Source organism: Antedon mediterranea, chromosome 8, assembly GCF_964355755.1.
Source record: "Antedon mediterranea chromosome 8, ecAntMedi1.1, whole genome shotgun sequence".
NCBI classification, from domain to species: domain Eukaryota; kingdom Metazoa; phylum Echinodermata; class Crinoidea; order Comatulida; family Antedonidae; genus Antedon; species Antedon mediterranea.
Window position 1 is genome coordinate 27,702,830 of NC_092677.1, and position 22,299 is coordinate 27,725,128.

The 22,299-nt window shown below is 32.8% G+C and overlaps 3 protein-coding genes across 3 annotated transcripts; all 3 read left to right on the plus strand.

The window, feature by feature from the left end:
- Window positions 1-214: 214 nt before the first annotated feature.
- LOC140057752 (cystine/glutamate transporter-like) lies at window positions 215-4,007 on the plus strand. Its single transcript, XM_072103473.1, has 9 exons — window positions 215-695; window positions 972-1,097; window positions 1,235-1,337; window positions 1,487-1,531; window positions 2,049-2,172; window positions 2,373-2,476; window positions 2,560-2,656; window positions 2,771-2,920; window positions 3,429-4,007. The coding sequence occupies exons 1-9, from the start codon at window positions 215-217 to the stop codon at window positions 3,675-3,677; spliced, it is 1,479 nt and encodes a 492-aa protein (XP_071959574.1). The 3' UTR covers window positions 3,678-4,007.
- Window positions 4,008-5,031: 1,024 nt separating this feature from the next.
- LOC140057753 (cystine/glutamate transporter-like) lies at window positions 5,032-8,753 on the plus strand. The gene is made up of 10 exons (XM_072103474.1): window positions 5,032-5,488; window positions 5,972-6,097; window positions 6,342-6,444; window positions 6,647-6,691; window positions 7,022-7,145; window positions 7,312-7,415; window positions 7,598-7,694; window positions 7,929-8,078; window positions 8,392-8,569; window positions 8,689-8,753. The coding sequence occupies exons 1-10, from the start codon at window positions 5,032-5,034 to the stop codon at window positions 8,751-8,753; spliced, it is 1,449 nt and encodes a 482-aa protein (XP_071959575.1).
- Window positions 8,754-9,641: 888 nt separating this feature from the next.
- LOC140056835 (uncharacterized) lies at window positions 9,642-21,612 on the plus strand. Its single transcript, XM_072102333.1, has 20 exons — window positions 9,642-9,875; window positions 10,251-10,509; window positions 11,300-11,455; window positions 11,752-12,286; window positions 12,669-13,011; window positions 13,143-14,118; window positions 14,389-14,518; window positions 14,633-14,724; window positions 14,860-15,123; window positions 15,490-15,702; window positions 15,872-16,093; window positions 16,436-16,627; window positions 16,757-16,855; window positions 17,049-17,138; window positions 17,448-17,562; window positions 17,729-17,841; window positions 18,055-18,168; window positions 18,403-18,548; window positions 19,684-19,849; window positions 19,997-21,612. The coding sequence occupies exons 2-20, from the start codon at window positions 10,264-10,266 to the stop codon at window positions 20,027-20,029; spliced, it is 4,245 nt and encodes a 1,414-aa protein (XP_071958434.1). The 5' UTR covers window positions 9,642-9,875; window positions 10,251-10,263; the 3' UTR covers window positions 20,030-21,612.
- The last annotated feature ends 687 nt before the right edge of the window (window positions 21,613-22,299 follow it).

Genomic DNA, 22,299 nt, shown 5'->3' on the forward strand with positions numbered 1-22,299 from the left:
TTAAAATTAAAAGGTAATTGATGATAATACATGTCCGTTTAAACAACTGGTGTGGACAAAACGTACCTATGGTGATATGTAGCCTTTGTACTCATGACCATGAACTTGGTCCATGGTACCATCATTAATTCATGAATATTCATTAATCTGTGATGGCATATACGGGCTAGTATATAAAACAAAAGAAGACACATTTAAACTATTCTTCTCAATCATGGAGACATTGTACAAGCAGAAAATGTCCGGTTGTAATTCGACAACGTCAAGCAAAAGTGATAGAGAAGGCGTTGCTCTTGTTCGCCAACTCTCAATCATTCCATTTTCATCGTTAATTATCGGAACGGTGATTGGATCTGGTATTTTCATTTCTCCAAAAGGAATTTTAGAATATACACATACGGTTGGATTATCCATGATAATATGGGTGGTATGTGGTTTAATTTCAACGTTAGGTGCTCTCAGTTATGGAGAACTGGGCACAACATTCTCCAAAACTGGCGGGGATTTCATTTTTCTTTTGGAATCGTTTGGGCCTATGGCTGCGTTTTTAAGAATGTGGACCGCCATTATTGTTGTTAGGCCTGCCTCGTGGGCGGTTCTTGCTATAACATCGGCTACTTATTTAATAACGCCTTTCTATCCTAATTGTAATGTTTCATTATTAGCTGTTCGTCTTCTGGCTGCCACAATTCTTTGTAAGTATGATGATAAAATATTTTAATTAAAAATCCTTGCTATATGATTGTTGCCATTACCATTAATATTGACAAAACGTAATGTTGAAATGTATTTAAGGGAGCTTTGATTTGCGACGACCGGGACCTAACAACTGGGCATATTATTGTGTCATTGGTCGTCTCCCTAGAATTCGCCAAAACTGTTTTTTTTTTAGGATCGAGTGCACAATAAATTATTAGTTAATTAATTATAAGTTATTTAGTAAACATTTATCAATAGTCTTGCTTTTTTAGGTGTAATTTTCTTAGTGAACTGCGTCAGTGTTCCAACAGCGTCTCGTTTGAATGTGTTTTTTACAATCGTTAAACTGTCTGGTTTGATTGTGATTGTCCTAGCCGGTATCGTGCTACTTATCCAAGGTAAACATTATTATTATTATTATTAATAATGTTATGGTAAATATAGAGTTGCATAGAGCTTGGAAAAAAAGACAACAAATGTGAGGAGGCGAAATTGCTTCCATTATCAAGTAATCAAGTACTATTTCTTTTTGCAGGTAATACAGAACATTTTAAAGACCCATTTAAAGGAAACGAAGAGTTTAAATGGATTGAGCTGTCGCTTGCATTTTATTCTGGATTTTTTGCATTCTCTGGTTGGTAAGTGGGTGTCATCCCTAGCTTAGACATAAAGAAAAGTAAAGCTAGAAAAAAGCAAGTCGTTTTAATTTAAGTTGTGACTGTGAAATGTAATGTATGTAATTATTGTTTTTATAATCATACTAATTATTTGTACGTTTTTGTTTTAGGCACATTGCAGCTTCTATAACAGAAGAAGTAATAAACCCTTCAAGGTATAATATTTGTTGTGTTTTAAAATGTTTTGTTACAAAATTCCATGCTTTACTAAGAAATTCCAAACATTATAACTGAACATAAACAACCGAAAAATTGAGGCAGGCCATTATTATTCAATATTTTGAACTCTATTAGTTCATTTTAAGAAATGAATCAAGCTTTCCTAGATTAAAAAGTAACATTCTTTTTCAAAGAAAGTTTCTATGAGTTGTAGAATTTAGAAATTCCTGACGACAGAATATGTATACGTGTGTGCAATCCCATTTCGGTTGTAAATTGCAACTCTGTAATATCAGCATTATATATTAGGCAAAGAATTGACTTGTATACCTACTACTCTAGATTACATGGTTTTTAGTCGCGTGGACGTGACTCTATAGTTCACTATGTCGGTCGGTCGGTCTGTCGGTCTGTCTGTCGGTCCGGTATCACTATGCGTTTTAGCACGCGACTTATGGCTGTTGGCCTTGTTAAATTGTATCTGGATGATCAATAACATATATTAATTTGCAGGACAATTCCTGTATCAATAATAATCGCCATGACGGTGATTACCAGTGTATACATCATGGCAAATATTGCATATTTCACTGTCCTATCACCAGCCGAGATTCTTGCTTCTGACGCTGTTGCATTGGTAAGTCATTCCTGATATATTTCAGTCACAAATTTACATTTCATGTCCATCTTCTTCTTCCTATTACACTCCTACTTTAACTTCTCTATATTTTCCATATTATTTTCCATTCTCTATGTATAGCTTATATACGTTTTATTTTATCTCAACATTTTATTAACTCTCAATTTTACATATACATAATTGAATTAACATTGTAGAGTTTTGGTCAGAAGGTGTTTGGAGACTGGGCCTGGGTCTTATCAATTGTGGTAGCAGGTTCGTGTATAGGTGCAATTAATGGTGGAGTTTTGACTTCATCAAGGTAATGTACTATTGGGTACTAAATTGTTAGAAAACTCAGATATTTTTTATTTTGTTTTATTCACGTATTGTGTCTCATTTTAGAATAAACTTTGCAGCGTCACGTGAGGGTCAATTACCTAAACTGTTATCGATGATTCACATCAACTTCAAAACACCAATGCCGTCTGCAGTCATTATGGTAACAGTACTCCATCCTCATTTCTCGCTATCTACACACAAATAATGAATGAAAAGGTAAATTAGCGATTAACTTTTCTACTTACACTTACAAGTTATTTCTTTCTAATTTCAGCTTCCACTAACTTTACTTCTACTTGTTAGTGACAATGTTTATAGTCTTATAAATTACATGAGCTTTACATTTTGGCTGTTTATCGGCCTCACTACTGCAAGTATTCCGTACTTCAGAATGAAATATCCAGACTGGGAGCGTCCATTTAAGGTTGGCTATTATTTTTTTATTTAATTAAAAAAATGTTAGTGTTATGTTAGTGACAGTGGCGGATCCAAACATTGTGAAATGAAGTACTGAACTTCATCTCAACAACATCACCATCTATTCTTATTTTGCACCTCCACCTTTTGAATCCACCTATTAATGAACTTGAAAGAGCATACAAGGGTATTTTGAAACGTTTTTGTCTACTTTTTTTCTCCGTATTTAATGTTATATCTTGGGGTGGTTCAAACTTAAGGTCTTTCTGACTTATAAGACTCCCCCCACCCTACTTCATTGTATTCATTGTGTATATCCAGTATGTTATAATATTGTGGCAATTACATTGAAATTGTCTATCATTTTGCCTTATTCCAGTTTTTTTGTAAATTATTTTTTGCTGTTTTTAGTTTCCAAGTTATTATTTTTCATGGTTTCACAAGCGCCTTGAGCACTTTGTGGATATGTGCGCTTTATAAATTGTATTATGTTATCTTATCTTATCTTATTACAGGTGAACTTAGCAGTACCAATCATATTCACGTGCTTTGCGTTGTTTGTCGTTGCTATATCTCTTTACTCTGCACCAAAGGATTGTGGGGTTGGACTAGCTATTACTGTTGCGGGTATTCCACTTTATTTCATAGGTGTGCGGTGGACGAAAAAACCAGCCTGGTTTGAAGATGGGATGGGTAAGGATTTAAAAATAAATGACGGTAATATCATGGTTAAAAAAAAAAACATTTTAAATTATACCAAATAATTTGAAATCAGGGCAATTGTTTAATAATTTGTATGTTTTTTTGTCTTTAACAGATAATGTCACTTTATTTTGTCAAAAGTTAATGTTGGTGGTTGAGGCCGAGAAGAAAGAAGACTAAAGGAAGTTATATTTATATATACGTATATATTATTATAATGATGATTTACAATCACATTAGCTATTATTGACACTATTCCAGCCTATTGATTAAGAAAAAAAATGTTCGTAGTCCCTTTACCTATTATTCAAGTAAATTCACGGTGTAGGAATTTGATCAAATAATGTAATACAAGTTTTTAACACTAGTTAGCTTACTAGTCTGGGTTCCAGGCGGAGTTTTGACTTAATACTAGTAAAAAGATAAATATGTTTGCCCATTATCATATGCATATTATGCACATTATGGTCTATCATTATTTTACTAGCTCTTTCATGTCTAGTACTAGCATACGGTATGACCAAGGCAATCAAACAATTCTAACTGATGCTGAGCTCCGGAGATGAAAGGGTTTATCTGTGGCTGTGACAAGATCAGTTCCACGCACCTAATAGACGTAGTCAGTACTGTTGGTATTTGTTGTTACGAACGTGTTCCTATCTTAGCAAAGTGAGCTCAGCGTCCTGTTGTTAGATTGACTTGGTATGACGGACTTAATAGTCAGCATTCACCGCAAGTACGTTAATAAACGCATGCCATAGTACTAAAGCACTTCGCTGTGGCCAAAGCATTAAAAACAAAATTATGGCCAAACGCATGAAACGGAGGCTTTGGAAGCTCGCTAGGTGGCGCCATATTTGCCATTACAATCACACATAAACTTAAACAAGCAGAAAAAACTTTATTCAAAATATTTTATTAAAAAAAGCTAGAAAGATGCCAGGTTTTTCTAAAAGATGCTGTTTTTGATGCATAAATATTTAAAACCAGTTCGGCAATGGTATATTTTATCACATGCGTAGGTTGTTTCCTGTTCAAAAAACGACATGCAAATTCACTCTTGGGATGCCAGATTTAGTGTAGGAGGATGCCAAATTTGATCAAATTATGCCAGATGCTAAAAAAATCCTTGGTCTTAAACACTTTATTCTGACAGCAGCCTGCGAATTAGAGTTCTTCTCGAACATATCCTAGTCCAGAGTGATTCAATGCGATACTGATACGATAAGAATTAACAAAAAGGTAATTGATGATAATACATGTCCGTTCAAACAATGGTGGACAATGCAGAATGGTATGTAGCCTTTGAACTCATACCATAAAAACGGTACAAGCCTAGTATATAAAACAAAAACAAACAAGAAACCTTTAAGCTCAATCAGAAAGACATTGTACAAGGAAAAGATTGGATCCAAAATGTCAGGTGGTAATTCGACAACGTCAAGCACAAGTGATAGAGAAGGCGTGGCTCTTGTCCGTCAAATCAGAATAATTCCATTTTCATCGTTAATTATCGGAACGGTGATTGGATCTGGTATTTTCATATCTCCAAAAGGAATTTTAGAATATACACATACGGTTGGATTATCCATGGTAATATGGGTGGTGTGTGGTTTAATTTCAACGTTAGGTGCTCTCAGTTATGGAGAATTAGGCACAACATTCTCCAAAACTGGTGGTGATTTTATTTTTCTTTTGGAATCGTTTGGGCCTATGGCAGCTTTTTTAAGAGTGTGGACCACCATTATTGTGGTTAGGCCTGCCTCGTGGGCGGTTCTTGCTATAACATCGGCTACGTATATCATAACGCCTTTCTATCCTAATTGTAATGTTTCATTATCCGCTGTTCGTCTTCTTGCTGCTACGATTCTTTGTAAGTATGATAAAATATTTTATAAATTCTTTATTTAATTAATTAAATTTTATTAATTGATTAATTCGTAATGTTTATTAAATTAAATCAAGCAGGACCCTAATAACAGAGAGCTTTCGATTTCTGACAATCTAGGACTTACTAGACGTATTATCGTTGGTCGTCCCATAGAATTCGCCTAATCTAGTGGGATAGCGCGTCACAATGTTCCCGCATGCGCACAATGAATTACTTAACGTAACTAGATCCTAGGATGTCACAAATCGAGGAGCTGTTTGATCAATAGTCTTGCTTGTTTTAATCTTTTAGCTACTTTTTTTAATCAGAAAATTGTGTTGTATTGTAGTGCTGTGTTGGTGCAATTTTTATGTGTATTTTTACTGTTTTATGTATATATAATTATTATGATATGCCAGTTTTCAAAACAAATTTCTGTTAATTCTTTTTAATGGACAAATAAAGATACTATGACTATTGTTACAGGTGTGGTTTTCTTAGTCAACTGTGTCAGCGTTCCATTAACTTCTCGTTTGAATGTATTTTTCACAATCGTTAAACTGTCTGGTTTGATCGTGATTGTCGTAGCCGGTATCGTGCTACTTATCCAAGGTAAGAAGTACCAGTTATCTTATGCTGCATAAATGAGACAAGGTGAGGAGCTTGTAAAAGAAAAACTTGTAAGGAGGCGAAATTGTTTCCATAAAGCTTGGTTCCCACTAGGACGCAACGCAAGGACATAAACACAACGCAAGCGTGTTGACCAATGACAAGCGACACTGCGAATAATCAATCGCTTGTGATTGGTCAAATGAGAACCAACCATTATCAAGTAGCTGATATTTTTTGTTTGCAGGTAATACAGATAATTTTAAAGACGCCTTCAAAGGAAACGAAGAGTTTAAATGGATTGAGCTGTCGCTTGCATTTTATTCTGGACTTTTTGCATTCTCTGGTTGGTAAGTGGTAAATTAATAATATGGCGGATTCAGGAATTTGAAATAGGGTTGAAGAAGGAGGTGACTTAACCTACAGTAATGTTCCATTGTAATTTTCAAAATTCAGAATAACGATAGGATGCCCCAACTTAGAAACAAGGTTGGAAAAATAATATGTAATTTATTGTATTTACACAATAATCATTTGTACGTTTTGTTTTAGGCACATTGCAGCTTCTATAACAGAAGAAGTAATCAACCCATCAAGGTATTATTTTGTTTTATTTTACATTATAACATAAAACAACCGAAAAGTGAAGAAGCCATTATGATTTAATATTTCGAACTGTATTTCTTTATTTTCAGAAAACACCAGCTCATCTTAAATATTAATAAAACATAACCAATTGTTACGAATTCAGACAATCCATGACAGAATATTTATGTGCGATCCCATTTGGGTTACTAAGACACAGTTATGTATTCGAGCAATATTTTAATAGAACTATATATTATGCAAAGAATGGACATTTTACATACAAGAAGGTATTTAGATGTACTAATTCTGATCAATAATATATGGTATATTAATTTTCAGAACTATTCCTGTTTCAACAGTCATCGCTATGACAGTGATTACCAGTGTATACATCATGGTAAACATTGCATATTTCACTGTTCTATCACCAGCTGAGATTCTCGCTTCTGACGCCGTTGCATTGGTAAATACCGTATTGCCTTGTTCTTTGCATCAAATTCGTCCATCAATTCTTTTCTTTATGTTCCTTCTTGACGCAATAACCTCTGCCATCTTTCTCATCAGACCGCCATTAATAATAATTTTACAGATTTAACATTTGCATTATCGTTTAGTATATTTCTTTATAGAGTTTTGGTCAGAAGGTGTTTGGAGACTGGGCCTGGATATTATCAATTGTCGTAGCAGGTTCGTGTATAGGTGCAATCAATGGCGGAGTTTTGAGTTCTTCCAGGTAATTTAATTCAACATTTATTTTAGACAAATTGTTAGAAAATTCAGATATAGAAATTATCTCTGTCCGAGACACATCTTTCTGTTTTCTATGTTGACATTCCAAAGTTAAAACATTGATTCTGTACCTTTATATACAATCCATTAGTACTACTACTCACGTATTTTTGTTTCTCCTCTTAGAATGAACTTTGCAGCGTCACTTGAGGGTCAATTACCTAAACTTTTATCGATGATTCACATCAACTTCAAAACACCAATGCCGTCTGCAGTCATTATGGTAATTAGTTTAAAATCATGCGCAGTAATTATCGACACATTGGAATGCAACTTGAAAAAGTTTAAATGTTTTTAATTCTAAAAATGTACACCATTTCATCCTTTCTCGCTAATTAAATAGAAACAATGAATGAATGATAAAAAGACATAATAAATGAAAAGGGTAAATTAAAAATAAAAATAGATTACACTTCCATATGCCAAGTTATTTCGGATTTGTTTTTTTTTCTTTCAGCTTCCACTAACTTTACTTCTACTTGTTAGTGACAATGTTTATAGTCTTATAAATTACATGAGCTTTACATTTTGGCTGTTTATCGGCCTCACTACTGCAAGTATTCCATACTTTAGAATGAAATATCCAGACTGGGAGCGTCCATTTAAGGTTGGCTATTCTTTAAATAATTGATTTAGAATCATACCAACTTGTTGTGTATCTATGTTAGTGTCAGTGGTAGATAATGAGTCGTACCCAATATTGACAGTGACTGATCTGAGGGTCTAAACATTGTGAAATCAAGTACTTAACTGGGCCAATGTTCTTGTTCTTCTTTCAAATATTGCCCCTCCCCTCTTGAATCCGCCTATGAGTGAACTTAAAAGAGCAGTTTGAAAGGACAATGGACAATTTTATTTTCAATCTTTTGGCTTTTTTTAATTTCCAACATATTTCCCAACCAATGTCTCTCTGTTAACAGGTAAACTTAGCAGTGCCAATCATATTCACCTGCTTTGCGTTGTTTGTCGTTGCTGTATCTCTTTACTCTGCACCAAAGGATTGTGGGATTGGACTAGCTATTACTGTTGCGGGTATTCCACTTTATTTCATAGGTGTGCGGTGGACGGAAAAACCAATCTGGTTTGAAGATGGGATGGGTAAGGATTTTAAAATGTAGGCCTACGATTGTTACAAAAATGCTTTAAAGTATACAATATTTTAAAAGCCGAGGGAATAATATGTTTAATTAATAAACTTATTTTTTTGTCTTTATCAGATAATTTCACTTTATTTTGTCAAAAGTTAATGTTGGTGGTTGAGGGCGAGAAGAAAGAAGACTAAAGGAAGTTATAAAGGAAGGATATTATGATTTACATTATTATAATAGGCCTATTGCCAAGGTCTTTGACAAAAAAAATCTTTTGATCAATATATTTTGTAAACTTATTAACTTGTTCTAAAGATTTTTAAATACATGACTAATTTGTGATTGATTAAAAAATGTAATAAAAATTTTATTTTTTTTAAAAGTTGTTTTCAAATATATGTAAATAAAAGGAATGTAGGAAAATTGATTACTGTATTGAATCGTTAAAATAAATGTTTTTTTATTTATAACTTTTAACTTTTATGATACAGTACATGAAAAAAAGGTAACAACAGACATAAACCATAAAAGAACAAAAAGTTAGCTAACATGGACAAATATATAAATATTTTATAAATAAATGTTCACATTGTAGTATCTGTCAAGCAATTAAACAATTAAAATTTTTCTTTTGTTTTTAAATGTTTCCAGAGTAGCATTTTTTTCTGAATACATTTTTCTATATCATATTTCGATTTAATAAAATTAATTAATTTAAGTCCTTCCTATATTATCATTTTGTTTACCGAGAAGATCTTCTGTCCCTCAAAATTCTGTTTTTCTGAAACCTTTTCACAAAAAAAATAAAAAAAAAATAAAAAAACTGAAAAATAGGTAAACAAATCAATCAAAACGAACAGTTATTACAAAAAAGTCTTTTAAATAATAATAAAATTGTTAAAGAAGACTTCATTAAAAAAAGTACAGTCATTTTCTATTTTGAGTGTTATGAAATAGTCAAACCACCTGACCACAGGCTTCCAATCAATAATTGACGTTCCTTGTTTAATTTGAGGGCGCTGTGGTGTGACGCAATTCTCAATATCTGGGGGAAATTCCCGTCAGAAAAGCCAGGTCTAATTTTAGTGTTTTAGGAGTCCTCGTAGCTAATACTTATAGTATCCAGTATGATTATTACTAATGATGATGTTACGAAAACATTAGTTCCTTCTCTAAAAACCTTTAAATTTAACTAAACTAAAGGTAGGCCTACCTAGATTGGTCCCAGCTAACAGCAGAGTAGAAGAGAACCGGAAAAGAACGAATTTTTGCGGCGGGCAGTAGTCGAGTCGTAGTGGGTGGTGAAAAACAGGAAGGTACGTAGGAATATTTTTCTTATTCTATATATATTCTGGTCGGCTTGTTAGCCTCCTTGTTCTATTTACAATAAGCACAAATAAGGTAGTCTACTGGAATGAATAAATTATAAAATATATATATTTATATAATATAAGCCAAAACAAATGTATTAAAATGTAGCCTTATTATTATCAATCAGTACAAGTAGGCCAAGTAGATATATAATATGGACGTAATATTGTTTTAACCCGTCAGCTATTTCATAATAAGGTCGACTCTACATGTATGTGTGTACATTATGGTGATTAGGATTACAGAAATTGTCAATAGAATAGAAGACATGCAACAAAAGATTTACATTAATCGCAAATTGGATTCTACTTATTATATAGGTGAATAAAAAATATGGCTGACCTCCGCAGATTGCCTTCTGGTTATATTACATCAATAACATCGGACATTTATGGCCCTCCGAGTATGGGGGATGACACGAAAAATGCACGTATGAAAATTATCAACAGTCTTCGAGGACATCAGACTGTTGATCAGATGGAAATTGTTGATGACATTTTAGTAAGCGACAGTTCGTTACGAGGACATTATGATGTTGTTGATGTTGTGTCGCTACTGAGGAATAACATTAGTGGAAAGGTATGGATATATTTTAAAAATCAATATATTTATAAAAAAAAATTATGTTAACTTGAATAATTTCTGGCCCAAAATACTAATGGTTAACTGTACTTACACTGTACTTGGTTTAAAAAAAATCCTGTTTTCTGACAACCAATGGTTATTTTTAAACTTTCAATTATAATTTTTACAGTTAAATTATTTTTGTGAAGTAAACAATATGTTACATTAAAATGGCATATTCAACAACAAATTATTTTTCAGGGGGACAATATACATTGAATACGTTTAGTTCTCAAATTAAGTGGCCATTGTAAACCGGTATATTGCAGTCATTTGAACTTTGTACTCTATGATAAGACTGTGACACAGCATAGGAAATAATGTTCTACAATACGTACTATAAACCCTTTTGTAATAAAACTAAATAAATATTTTTGATAAAGATATAACAGATAACAGATCGTATCTGTACATGAAATATCGTATTTGGTGATTAGGATCAATACGTTTAAAATGCATGGAGTTGAGGGTGTGTGGAAGCCTTAAAGAGGGTGGGGGTTCCTCTTACCTTTTCAAACTAGAGATATGCAGAGGAAATGATAAAATAAGCATATCTACAGTACCCTTTACCATGATCATTTTTTTCACTTTTTGTGGAAGTGGAAAAAAACAACCTGTATAAAAATCCTAGGGCTTGGTGGGGATATTGATTAATAATAATTATTGTTGCCTAAAACATTCTTTTTAGTCTGTGTCTCACATTCTTTAAACCTGAAAATACTTTGTACATTTTCTGTACATTTAGAGAGAAAGTGAAGCTCTTCAGTTGATTAAAACTGCTGTTGGAATTTTGGAAAAATATGGACGCAATCTACTGAAGCCTACAGCAAGCCGTCCTCCAAAATGGAAGATTATTTTCTTCTCAAATGGTGTTTACAAAACAAAAGTTGGAGTAGTTGAGGTGAACTAAACTCTATTGTCAATCATTATTATATTTCAATATTCTACAAGCTGTATAGTTGTTACCATAATATACAAGTAAAAAACAACATTTAGTAATACTAATACACAGCTTGTATGCTTCATTATTGTTTTTCCCAAATTCTATGTATGTTTATCTTACTATTTATATATATTTTCTATCGATGTTTTTTGGGCACAGTTCAGTTTTGTACTGCTATGTCTTTTTTTTTTAATAAATCAGAATAGATAAAAAAAAATTACTAATTGTTATAATTATTGTTTTTGTTTGTTTAGGGATCAAAAACAATACTTAATCTGCTTGGATATACCTTATCCATTGCTGATGGGTTATCGTTCCCCAATGAAGTTAACCACCCTGATGAAGATCGTGTTCTAAAGATAGTTACAGACCTTATGATAGCTAAAGTAGAGATTGAGAAATACTTGAACAAAGTTCATCCTCATCCTGATGAAATTTACTATGTTCTTCACGGTGACAATCGAATGACATCAGTAAACACCGACATATATGGACCGGCAATGTCTGTTGATGAAAGAAAATTTCAGGATAGTAGCTATAGCTTTGGCTCTTCAATCTATGGTTCTGCTCCGAACACATTGCCTGGTAACATTCAAGCACAAAGTCAGCATGGAACAAATTTACAGAAGGAACACATGGCAGCCCAACTGAAAGGACCTACTCACTCTCAAATTGATGGTCTTGCACAGGTTACAGAATCCGTACACAAACCAGAACCATCAAATGCTTCTAGCTCTACACTTGTTGGTCAAGTAGGTAAAGCTGAAAGTATTCCCAGTGATGGAAGTGGTAAGTAACTTGCTCGAATGTTATACAGTCGACTCTTTCTATATCGAAATCCCTAAAAACTGGAAACTAAAACAAAGGGTTCCAAATTTGTTTTTTTACCATTCAAAATACCAACATTTTGGGAACAAAAACAGATTTATATTTTTAGTGTGTGATGTAGAGAGTTGACTGTACAGTATATCATTTTTTTTATACAAAATAGTGTTATTTCCTATTTGTGCTTGTTATCCTTCTAATAGTAATTTCTGATCGTAATTGAATAGAATAAATAACTATAAAACATTACTTAAAAGGATGGAAGATATTTGATGACATATGCTATCTTAAAATTGCTAGAACTTTCAAGAGCTTAATACAGAAGATTTATTGTACCTAATTTCAGAAAACAGTGAGATCGATTGTAACTTATGTGGTGAGAAAAAAGCAGCCATATACTGCAAAGATTGTAAAAATGCAAATTGTGTAGAATGCGATGGTATCTGGCATTCGCATCCAAAACGAAAGTCTCACAAAACCGAGCCTTTAAATAAAGAGAAGGATAAGATGGCGACAGCTGCGGTACCTTTGAAGGTAGAGCCACAATCAAAATCATTTGTATCTGCTGATGACTACAGCCAGACAAAGATTGCAGCAAAAGTCAAGAGACCACCATCTGAAGTTTTTGAACATACATTTGAGAATCTACAATATACACCCAAAGATCGACCTGAAACTTTAACATTTGTGTAAGTAGAAATTTTAGTATTACGCCTTGTTTTGCCGTATATATTACTTATGTATTATAATTGTAATGTGTTGAACTGATTTAAAATGCAACTTAATTAACAATTAAATAAAATATGTTGTATTTCAATAGTGAACCACATGAAAGTGATCGAAAGAGACCAGTTGCAACACCAAGAAAAGACAGAACACCTTCAAGTGAAGAACCAGTTACTCCTTTAAATCCTTTTACAGGAAGCAACTTGCAGATGAGATCTAAGGAAGACAAGGATTTATATACTTTGCAGCGACAAGTACCTACATCAAAGACACCAGAGGATACTGAAGAACTCAAGGGTCAGTTATTGAGAAAAAGTATTGGAATTTTGGAAAAAATAAAATTAATTCAGGAAAAACAAGATATGATATTAGATGAGACGAGTGATGAATTCATAGTGCTGGAAAAAGAAAGAGATGTTCATATGTCAAGAAATGAAAGCTTACAGAAGCGTATCAAGGCTTTGGATACATGTACTCCTGGAAAGAGAGAATTAAAGATCATGACCAAAGAAAGTAGTATTTCTGATCTGCTGCATCCAGTCATAAAAAAACCTCCTGTTGAAGATATTCTAAGTATGACACCAAAAAAGACACCAGAATCTGAAAATGCTGAACCAAGAAAATTAGTCGATGAGTTGGCAAAACTTGAAATACAAAGCGAGGGTAGCCCTGATGCCAAACATTTGATAAATCCTCCAGAAATTTACACTCCACCTCAGGTTGCAAATCGAGAACCAATATTATCTGCCGTACCAGTTCCAGCTGTACGAAAGAATTTACCAAATCCAGCAAGAGAGGGAAATATCACTGTGGAACCTCCAAAACAAACATCAGTTGTAGATCAACCTCAACAGGCAACACCAGTTATTCCTTCTGACAATGCTCACAGAATTGGATGGGGATGTCAGTATTGTACCTTCTGGAATACTGACACAAGTTCTATCATATGTGGTATGTGTTCAAAAACCACATATAGAGATGTTGGAGTGCCTTCTCAAGGTGGTGATGGTGCTCCATCAGGAGTTGCTCAACAATCGACATCTGAATCAGAATTGATAACAAGAGATGATGTAAGTTTAATAATCACATTCTATATGTCAATGCAAAGCTCTGGTCTACACTAGCAAACTAGATTGACAGAAAAAGTGTGTCCAAATATGGTAGTGATATGATGTCATCGTGTCCATATATGAGGGACATCACATTTTTTTGTCACATCAAGTTTGTTAGAGTGTAGACAGAGCTTTTATATTGTGCTATTAATTTGTAAGTTACAGTTTATAGTATAGATTTTCTCAATGATTTAATTAAATTGATATTTATTGAAAATTTGCTTTCAGATGGTACAAGAATTAAAAGTTGAAAGTGTTGTTAAAGCAAAATCTGGTACTGATAAGAAGACTAGCTTTGCATCTCACACTATGCCTCGAACCAAAACAAAATCTGAGGTGCCTGTATCTTTAATATCAGGTATGTTGTTGTTTAAATGCTATTTTCATATATATTGCTGGGGAGAGGGCCTCAAAATGGTTTAATTAAGTGCTGAACTTAACCTGATTTGTTTTGTATTATATTTATTTACAGGATTAAATACTATGACATTGACTGACATGAGAATAAAAACAAAACAAGAAGAGCTTCGCAAAATGGGCCAACAGTTGGTGACAGCTATCAGAGTAAGTACACATTTTAAATTTTAATCTTGATCTAGAAATACCGAAGTGCTGCCAGCTCATGTCTCATTTAATAGCATTTGGCTTTAAAATTTATCTTCAGGATTAATTTATCTTTGTATAATTTATTCTATTTAGAAAGCACAGAATAAAAACTTTGATTTTGACACAATTGAAATGAGTGTGGCATTAGCTGAGCAAGAAGACAAGTCAGTGGATGTCTGGCTTGAAGAAAACCATGCTGATTTTATGGAGACAGTTACAGTCATTATAACGAATGAAATTAATGCAATTATACCAGGATCCAAAGTGTCTGAGGAACTGCTTTTGGAGCTTTTGCACAAACATGTTGGAGACATTGAAAAGGTGAAACAAGAATATGTTGGACACTTCTATCGTGAGGTAAGGATTAAGTCTTTCTGTTTACTTTATTTACTTCTTTATACTGGGAAGCATGTTCAGTATTAAACTTTTGTTCTCCTAAAGTGCCCAATATAAAATACTTCAAAATCTCTTTATGTTTGCATTCTTCATTTGGTTAAAATTAAGGGTTAATAATCATCATTAAATTTAAGGTTGCAAAAGTAATTATTAACAGTTAAGTGAAAGTCGAAAGGGGATAGATAAAGCGTTGCCCCAATGAACTCCATTTACCATCTCCCTTCCTCCCTGATTTTGAAGTGAATTATACTGAAATGATTCATTAAAACTTAAAATGTGTAGAAAATAGATAAATATAAATAGATTTTACATAATTTCGTCACACAGATGAAAGAGATAGAAGAATTAAAACTTGAAAGAAATGGGCAAACTCTAAAAACAGATGAGATTCAAGCAGAACTGATTAGATGCAAAGGAGATGTTGACAAAATGATTATGGAAGTACAAAGGGAAGAAATGCAAACATTTGTTAGTAGACTTGGGAAAGAGAATCCTGACATGAAAAAAACATTCTTTAGTGATCCAAATGAAGATCAAGAGGTAAATTGAAAATGTATTTTCATGCTTGCTACTAAGTCTAGTGCTACAGTATGTTTATCATATAGCTACAGTATATTTAAGTACTTTTATTTAAAAAATATTAGATCAGTAATCCAGACATTTTGTTTACGGAAAGTGAATTGAAACATATTTGGATTTTTTTTGACAGAGAAAACTTAGAAGTTTGTTTGCAGAATATGATCTAAAGGGCTGGATCAGAGCTGAGCATGCTTTGATATTATTAAATGAAAATGAAGAAAAGATTAAAGAGGATCCAGAGTATTTTGATGATGTTATTCAAGCTGTAAAAGATCAACTTCTTCTAGAAGAAGCTAAGAGCTTCCTTGAAAAAAAATGCTCTATGTGTTGGGATTTGTTGCCAATGACACGGGTATGCAGTTTACTTCACTTCTTTCATGAATTCTTGGACACCAATCTTTGTATTTATGTTGATTTTGGTTTACTTATTAATAAGAAAAAATAAATTATCAATACAGTACTTATAAACTTTTTTTATGATCATACTTTACAACCACACCTAAAAACTTACAATGTACTAATACTTACAAACTAACTACAAATACTATACAACTGTATTTACTGTACAACCATACTTACACATTTACTATGCCATCTTAAAAATTCACTACAAGCTCTCTTTTACAGCAGTAATACAATCCACACTTACTGTATAAGCAATCTTTCACCCACACTTAACATTTGCATTTTTCAGATGTGGCAACCAATATTTTGTTCCCAACACAAGCAGTGTTTGGTTTGTAAAGAATGTCTTGGTACACACTTTACAATTTGCATCAAAGAAAAGAATATCATTGATGCTTCATGTCCGTCTTGTGATCTCCCAAAACTTAAAGAAATGGGGAAAGCTGATCTGGCAAATTATTTTGCAACAATTGACCCTATGGTAAGTTACCATCAATTGTGTTTTATTCTATAATATTAAATTATGTAATTTTTTTCTGACATGCTTACATTTGAATTTCAACAGTAGTATTTTGGTAAATTATGAATTTAAAATTCATTCCTTTTTTAGTTACGAAGTTTACTCAAGCCGGATGTTTTTGATCTTCTTCATCAAAAATTAAGAGACAGAATATTAATGGAAGATGAAAGATTCAGATGGTGTTCCGATGTAAGTAAATTAAATTAATAGTGTTGTGGCTCTGGTGCAGTTCCAGGATGCCCACACAGTACACAAACGTAGGCCTTTTTTTTTATGGTGTGTAGAATATTTTAATGTACTGAAAAAAATGTACTGTTTGTGTGTTTGTATATTTAGTGTGTCATTCCAAAACCTCACTAAATTATTTTTTGTTTTCTTCTAGTGTCGTAATGGTTTTATTAATGAAAGAAATGGACTTAAAATGCAGTGTCCGGAATGTAGAAAGTACTCATGTTTTAAATGTAAAAAAAAGGTAAATTTAACTAAAACTGTTAGCACTAATTTATTGGTATCTTGAAAACCCAGTGAAAAATTACCTTACATCACTGGTATTCATGGTTGCCTAGTGATAGAAAGTATGACATGTTTTATTTTGCAGTGAACATTTTAGAATATATTTTAGAATTAGATCATGGACCTATGGTGCTATAAAATTATAAACTATGTGAAAATATACTTTGCTTTCAAAGACGTATAATAATAATAATAATAATAATAATAATAAACCAGGTTAGTTGTACTATATAAGCTAATATTTGTTTTCTCTTTTCTAATTTAAAAGTGGGAAGGACAACACGACGGACTAACATGTGAAGAATTTAAGCAATGGAAGATAGACAATGACCCTGACATGCAGGCTGCAGGACTTGCCAGACATCTAGAGGAACATGGCATAGGTATCTTACTCTTCATTATTCAATCAATCAATCATGAATATCATGATAAACTGTTAAATAATACATTTTTAATGAGTGGCAGGCCTAATTGGTGTAGACAATTTATTTAGTCTCTTTTCACCCCTTGCCACAGGGAATTAATAATTTGAAATAATTCAACCTTCAGATTGTCCTAAATGTAAGATGAGATATGCTCTTGCTAGAGGAGGCTGTATGCACTTTACATGCACACAATGTAAACACGAATTCTGCAGTGGTTGCAACCAGGAAATGTCTTCGGTAAGGAATATATATTAATTATATTTTTTATTTTGAGATAGGCAGACATAATTCTTAACCTATCAAAAAGCAAAGATGAATTGATTAAGGAAACATATCAATAGATGAGTTACAGTTAAAGGAGACGACAGAAAAGATTATATGTAGTAACCCTTCCCAGCAAACATTTAAAAAAAAAACATCTTTATGCATGTTTATGAATTTTGTTTTCAGACTTGTAGTCGATATGAATCTTGTGTCCGGAAAGGAATTCATGCCCATCATCCTAGAGATTGCTTGTTTTATCTGAGAGATCAAGATATTCCTAAACTACAGAAATTACTAAAGGTACTGTATGATCATTATTATTCTGGGTAGCTTAACAACCTAATGTAGCATTGATTTGGTTTTCGTGGGCTGATTTATTTGTATTTGTGTTTGTAGCAGAAATTTTAATAAATAAATACGCTAATAAAATAATGTGAATGTTTGACATTAGTGCGCAATCAAAGCTCATTAGCAGAAGAATGATTTACTTCAGGTCTAGTGTGCATATTTATTATTATTATTCTTATCCTTCAGAACCACAAGGTAAAGTTTGACACAGAGAAAAGCGGTGTTGAACGAAATGTTAAATGCACTGTGCTGGAACAGAAAGATGGCCCAGAAGGTCTTGTAGATGAAGCATGTGGAAAGGAGGTGAAAGCCCAAAATGCAGGATTATGCCAGTATGTGTGAATGTTATATTGTATTTTATTGATAGTGCAAGCACACTTGTGCATAGAAAAATGTAATTCAAGACATCCTGCATGAATTTCATTCCATCACCATCTCAATACAAGTCAATATAAATACAAATCAATTTTCAGTTGTATTTTTTTCTGAATTTGAAACGATAAAAATGAGGAAATCTGTGAGAATGAGAAAAAGTCGCCCCAACCGAGACTCGAACCCGGACCGCCTGCTTGATATGCAGATGTCCTAACCATTAGACCACTGGGGCTTTCATGGTATTGTTCGAACTCGATTGGATAACGACTCTTTAACATTCTCGGCGTGGTACGGCGGAACAGCACTAGTCCTCAGTTGTACGCACGCGCAACAGAGATCAAATTGATACGGCCTCATTTATATATATATAAATAAAATAACAGCAGAAAACTTGGTTACTTCATTGTTTTAATCACTACAAATTTGTTTCGTACGACCAGCATGTAGCTGGCCGCATTCTTCAGGTGAAATATAAAACATAAGTGACACAGTTGTCTCATAGTGCTTAATAGAAGTGAGTCATCAGGAAGTCGTATACAATAGCCTATTGTTTTAGATAAACTATTTGGATCTGCAATTTAGTAAGAATTTTTTCCTATGTCTACAAGTAGAGACTAACTCGTTCTTACGGTTCAGTGAGCATAGCTCTGGTTGACATATAATAATATACTTTTCATATATACATAAATTACATCTTTTGTTAATATTTGAGTAAGGTTTGCATTTCTTTATAATTTTCCATTTAATTGAGTAGTTTGTTTTAGAGTCTTTAAGTGTCCATATATATTTACTGAGTTCCGTTGCGTTTCTTAGTTTTTCGTTCCGGAATGAAGACGTATGGTTTCTGTATCTGGTTTTAAACTGGTTTTCAGTTAGTCCGACATATGTATTGAGCACTCGGTCTGATAATTTCAACCTGAGTATATATATATATATCCATGAGGCTCCGTGTAATAAAAATTGTAAATAAAATCTTGATACATACTGTGGTATACCAGTTTTTTAATCTGAAATAAGCAAGAATGTTAATCAACAAGCCCCAGTGCACTTTGATATTTACCTGTTGTTGATTTGTTTTCCCTTTTCTTTTAGAGTGCATTATAAGGAGTATCTCGTTAGTTTGATTAATGAAAAGCACATTGACCCTGTTGAATTATTTACAATTATTGAATTGGAAATATGTATCGGACGCCATGACATGAAAATACCTGAAAGAGGCAACGAACCTGAGGAGGTTTACCAAAAACGTCTCGTGCAAGTGAGTACAATAACAAAATCATTATTTATACTAATTAAAGCCCATTTTATTAACTTATTTTTTTTTAAAATTTGTCTCATCCTTGCATAATATAGTTCAATTATTTATTTAATTATTGATTAATAACTAATTATTTTTGTTTTTCAGATTGTGCAGACAAAGTTCCCTATTGGAAAATAAAAAATACATATGTAATGTGTAAAATACATATATAATGTGTTTCAGTCAGTTATTTGTTGTTTGTAAAATTTATGTTTAAAAATGTATAATTTACTTTGATCAACTGAGGCAGATAAGATACAACACACCATGGCCCTGTTTCTGCTGCCAAGAAAATACCGTATTTTATACGGTATTTTTATACCGTATTTTGAGCAGTTGCAGCAGAAACAGGCCCCGTGATATTCAATGTTATATTGATCAATAATCTCAATTATTAGGTCATGTAAGGGAAACAAAATATAAAATAATAATATTGATAATTCATTATATTGTAATAATTTTTATGACAAATGTTTAATACGGTATTCAGTCTTGAAAAGAAATGGCAAAAGGGTTCCTACTTTCTAGGAACTTTATCAGATAATTATTTTGACAACTCTTGTAACTCCTAACTGTAGTTAAAAAGTGAATGCTTGATTTAATTCTGGCTTAAAGGTACATCTTGTGTTTTGGGTAAATTCGCTAAACTTAAAAAATGTGGATAAAAAAAAAACACAACAAAAGGGTCAAACATTTGTGACAAATTGTAAAATACATAAAAAAATAATAATAATAAGCAAAATAGTGAGGTCAAAGGTTGATGTTGGAATACAGTAGTCTTAAAAGATAGACCATATTAAGTACTATAAAAGGTCCCAAGACATTAGTAGCTGGACGATGGTTTTTTAATTTGAGTTAACTTTTTTTTGTTATGAAAAATCTTTCTGTTTTTTTTGCTTTATTTTTATCAAAAATCAAATCAAAAACTTCAGTAGAGTTTGGTAGTGGTTTACATTAATATCATTGTATTTTTATCATTTCATTTATTTGATTATACATTTGACACGGACCCTTAAATTCGCGTTAATAAATAAGCTTATATAATCTCGTTGGTTAAGATTCAACATTTCAAAATAGTGATTGTTTAATCATACTTCTGCTCACCAAATAATTCTGTATTGCAACTTGTAATGGTGTGGTTACATTTGAAAACAATTGGTATCTCAAATATGCTGCCATTTTATAGTACAATAACTGCACTCGCATTTTTACTATCTGTTTAGTCATTACTCAGAAATGTTAAATACACATTGAAATAACTACTTTAGTTGAAGGGTACTTATTGGTTCCTTAATCTTCGTCAATGTTTGTAGAAATATAATTTGTCAATGCAAAATGGTGTGTTGTAAATTTTAGGCGCCATATTGAAATACAATTATTTGTATTGGATATTGTATTGAATATTGTATTGAAATGTATATTATTAGGCCAATCTTTGTTTCATGGTGGGTTATAAATTGGTACCTAAAAGGTGCGGATCTAGACGGAGACGATGCATAAACGAAAAGTTCCTAATACATAATATATAAAATCAAGACTACTTATCACATAAAATAAATTGTGGGTAGAGTTAGAAATTTTATAGTGTACAAACTGTACTGTACTGTAAAAATTCAATCCTGATTGATATTGTAGTATGGGGTGTGGTGTTGAGAGGGCGTGCGCGTGATGCGCGGGAAAGATACGCGCGCACCCACCGTCTGGATCCGCGCCTGCCTAATCTTGTAGTATTAAGGGTCTTTCACACCTGTTCCGGCACGGTTCCGGTCCGGCGAATCGAACATCAATCGATATGCGCGTAGCCGCGTAAAATCGAAACATTGACGTTCGATTGGATTTTCCGGCGCCGGACTGGAACCGTGCCGGAACAGGTGTGAAAGACCCTTTAGGTTGCAAACCGTTACTTACCAATAATAATTATTTACTACTTTGTGATTTTTATCAATTAAAATAAAGTAAAATATATTTTATTTAATGTTTAAGACGATTCTTAATTGGTGTACGCATGCGCTGACGATATCATTGCATTTACTTTGTATAGAATACAATACGTGCACCAAATTGGTTGAATTGGTGATCTAATATATAGCTTAGCAAGTTTAAAAACACATTTTAAACTTGCCGCCTCATGTTTCATTTGATGATACTTCATTATTATCCTCTAGAAACAAATTGATAAAATTTATCGACAAAAAAAAGTTCTAAAAGTATCTTTGTTTTTTTTTCCATTTTATTCTCACACGACACCCTCCTCATCCATCCATCCATCCAACGACATTAGAAAATGTAATATGTAAAGTGTCCATCACTGAGCCACAGTACAAATTCTATAAGTTGAAGTTGGTGTTAGGTCTATGTTTGTTGATATTTAACCAGCGTACGGTTCCTAATTTGCATAATTAAACACT

Bases quoted from the DNA above. Each gene is read 5' to 3' on its own strand.
- LOC140057752 (XM_072103473.1), top strand. From the start codon at position 215: ATGGAGACATTGTACAAGCAGAAAATGTCCGGTTGTAATTCGACAACG. The intron at 2,173-2,372 runs GTAAGTCATTCC...TTAACATTGTAG, and splicing joins CTTCTGACGCTGTTGCATTG to AGTTTTGGTCAGAAGGTGTT. The intron at 2,477-2,559 runs GTAATGTACTAT...GTCTCATTTTAG, and splicing joins GGAGTTTTGACTTCATCAAG to AATAAACTTTGCAGCGTCAC.
- LOC140057753 (XM_072103474.1), top strand. From the start codon at position 5,032: ATGTCAGGTGGTAATTCGACAACGTCAAGCACAAGTGATAGAGAAGGC. The intron at 6,445-6,646 runs GTAAGTGGTAAA...GTTTTGTTTTAG, and splicing joins CTTTTTGCATTCTCTGGTTG to GCACATTGCAGCTTCTATAA. The intron at 7,695-7,928 runs GTAATTAGTTTA...TTTTTCTTTCAG, and splicing joins TGCCGTCTGCAGTCATTATG to CTTCCACTAACTTTACTTCT.
- LOC140056835 (XM_072102333.1), top strand. From the start codon at position 10,264: ATGGCTGACCTCCGCAGATTGCCTTCTGGTTATATTACATCAATAACA. The intron at 10,510-11,299 runs GTATGGATATAT...CTGTACATTTAG, and splicing joins GGAATAACATTAGTGGAAAG to AGAGAAAGTGAAGCTCTTCA. The intron at 12,287-12,668 runs GTAAGTAACTTG...ACCTAATTTCAG, and splicing joins TATTCCCAGTGATGGAAGTG to AAAACAGTGAGATCGATTGT.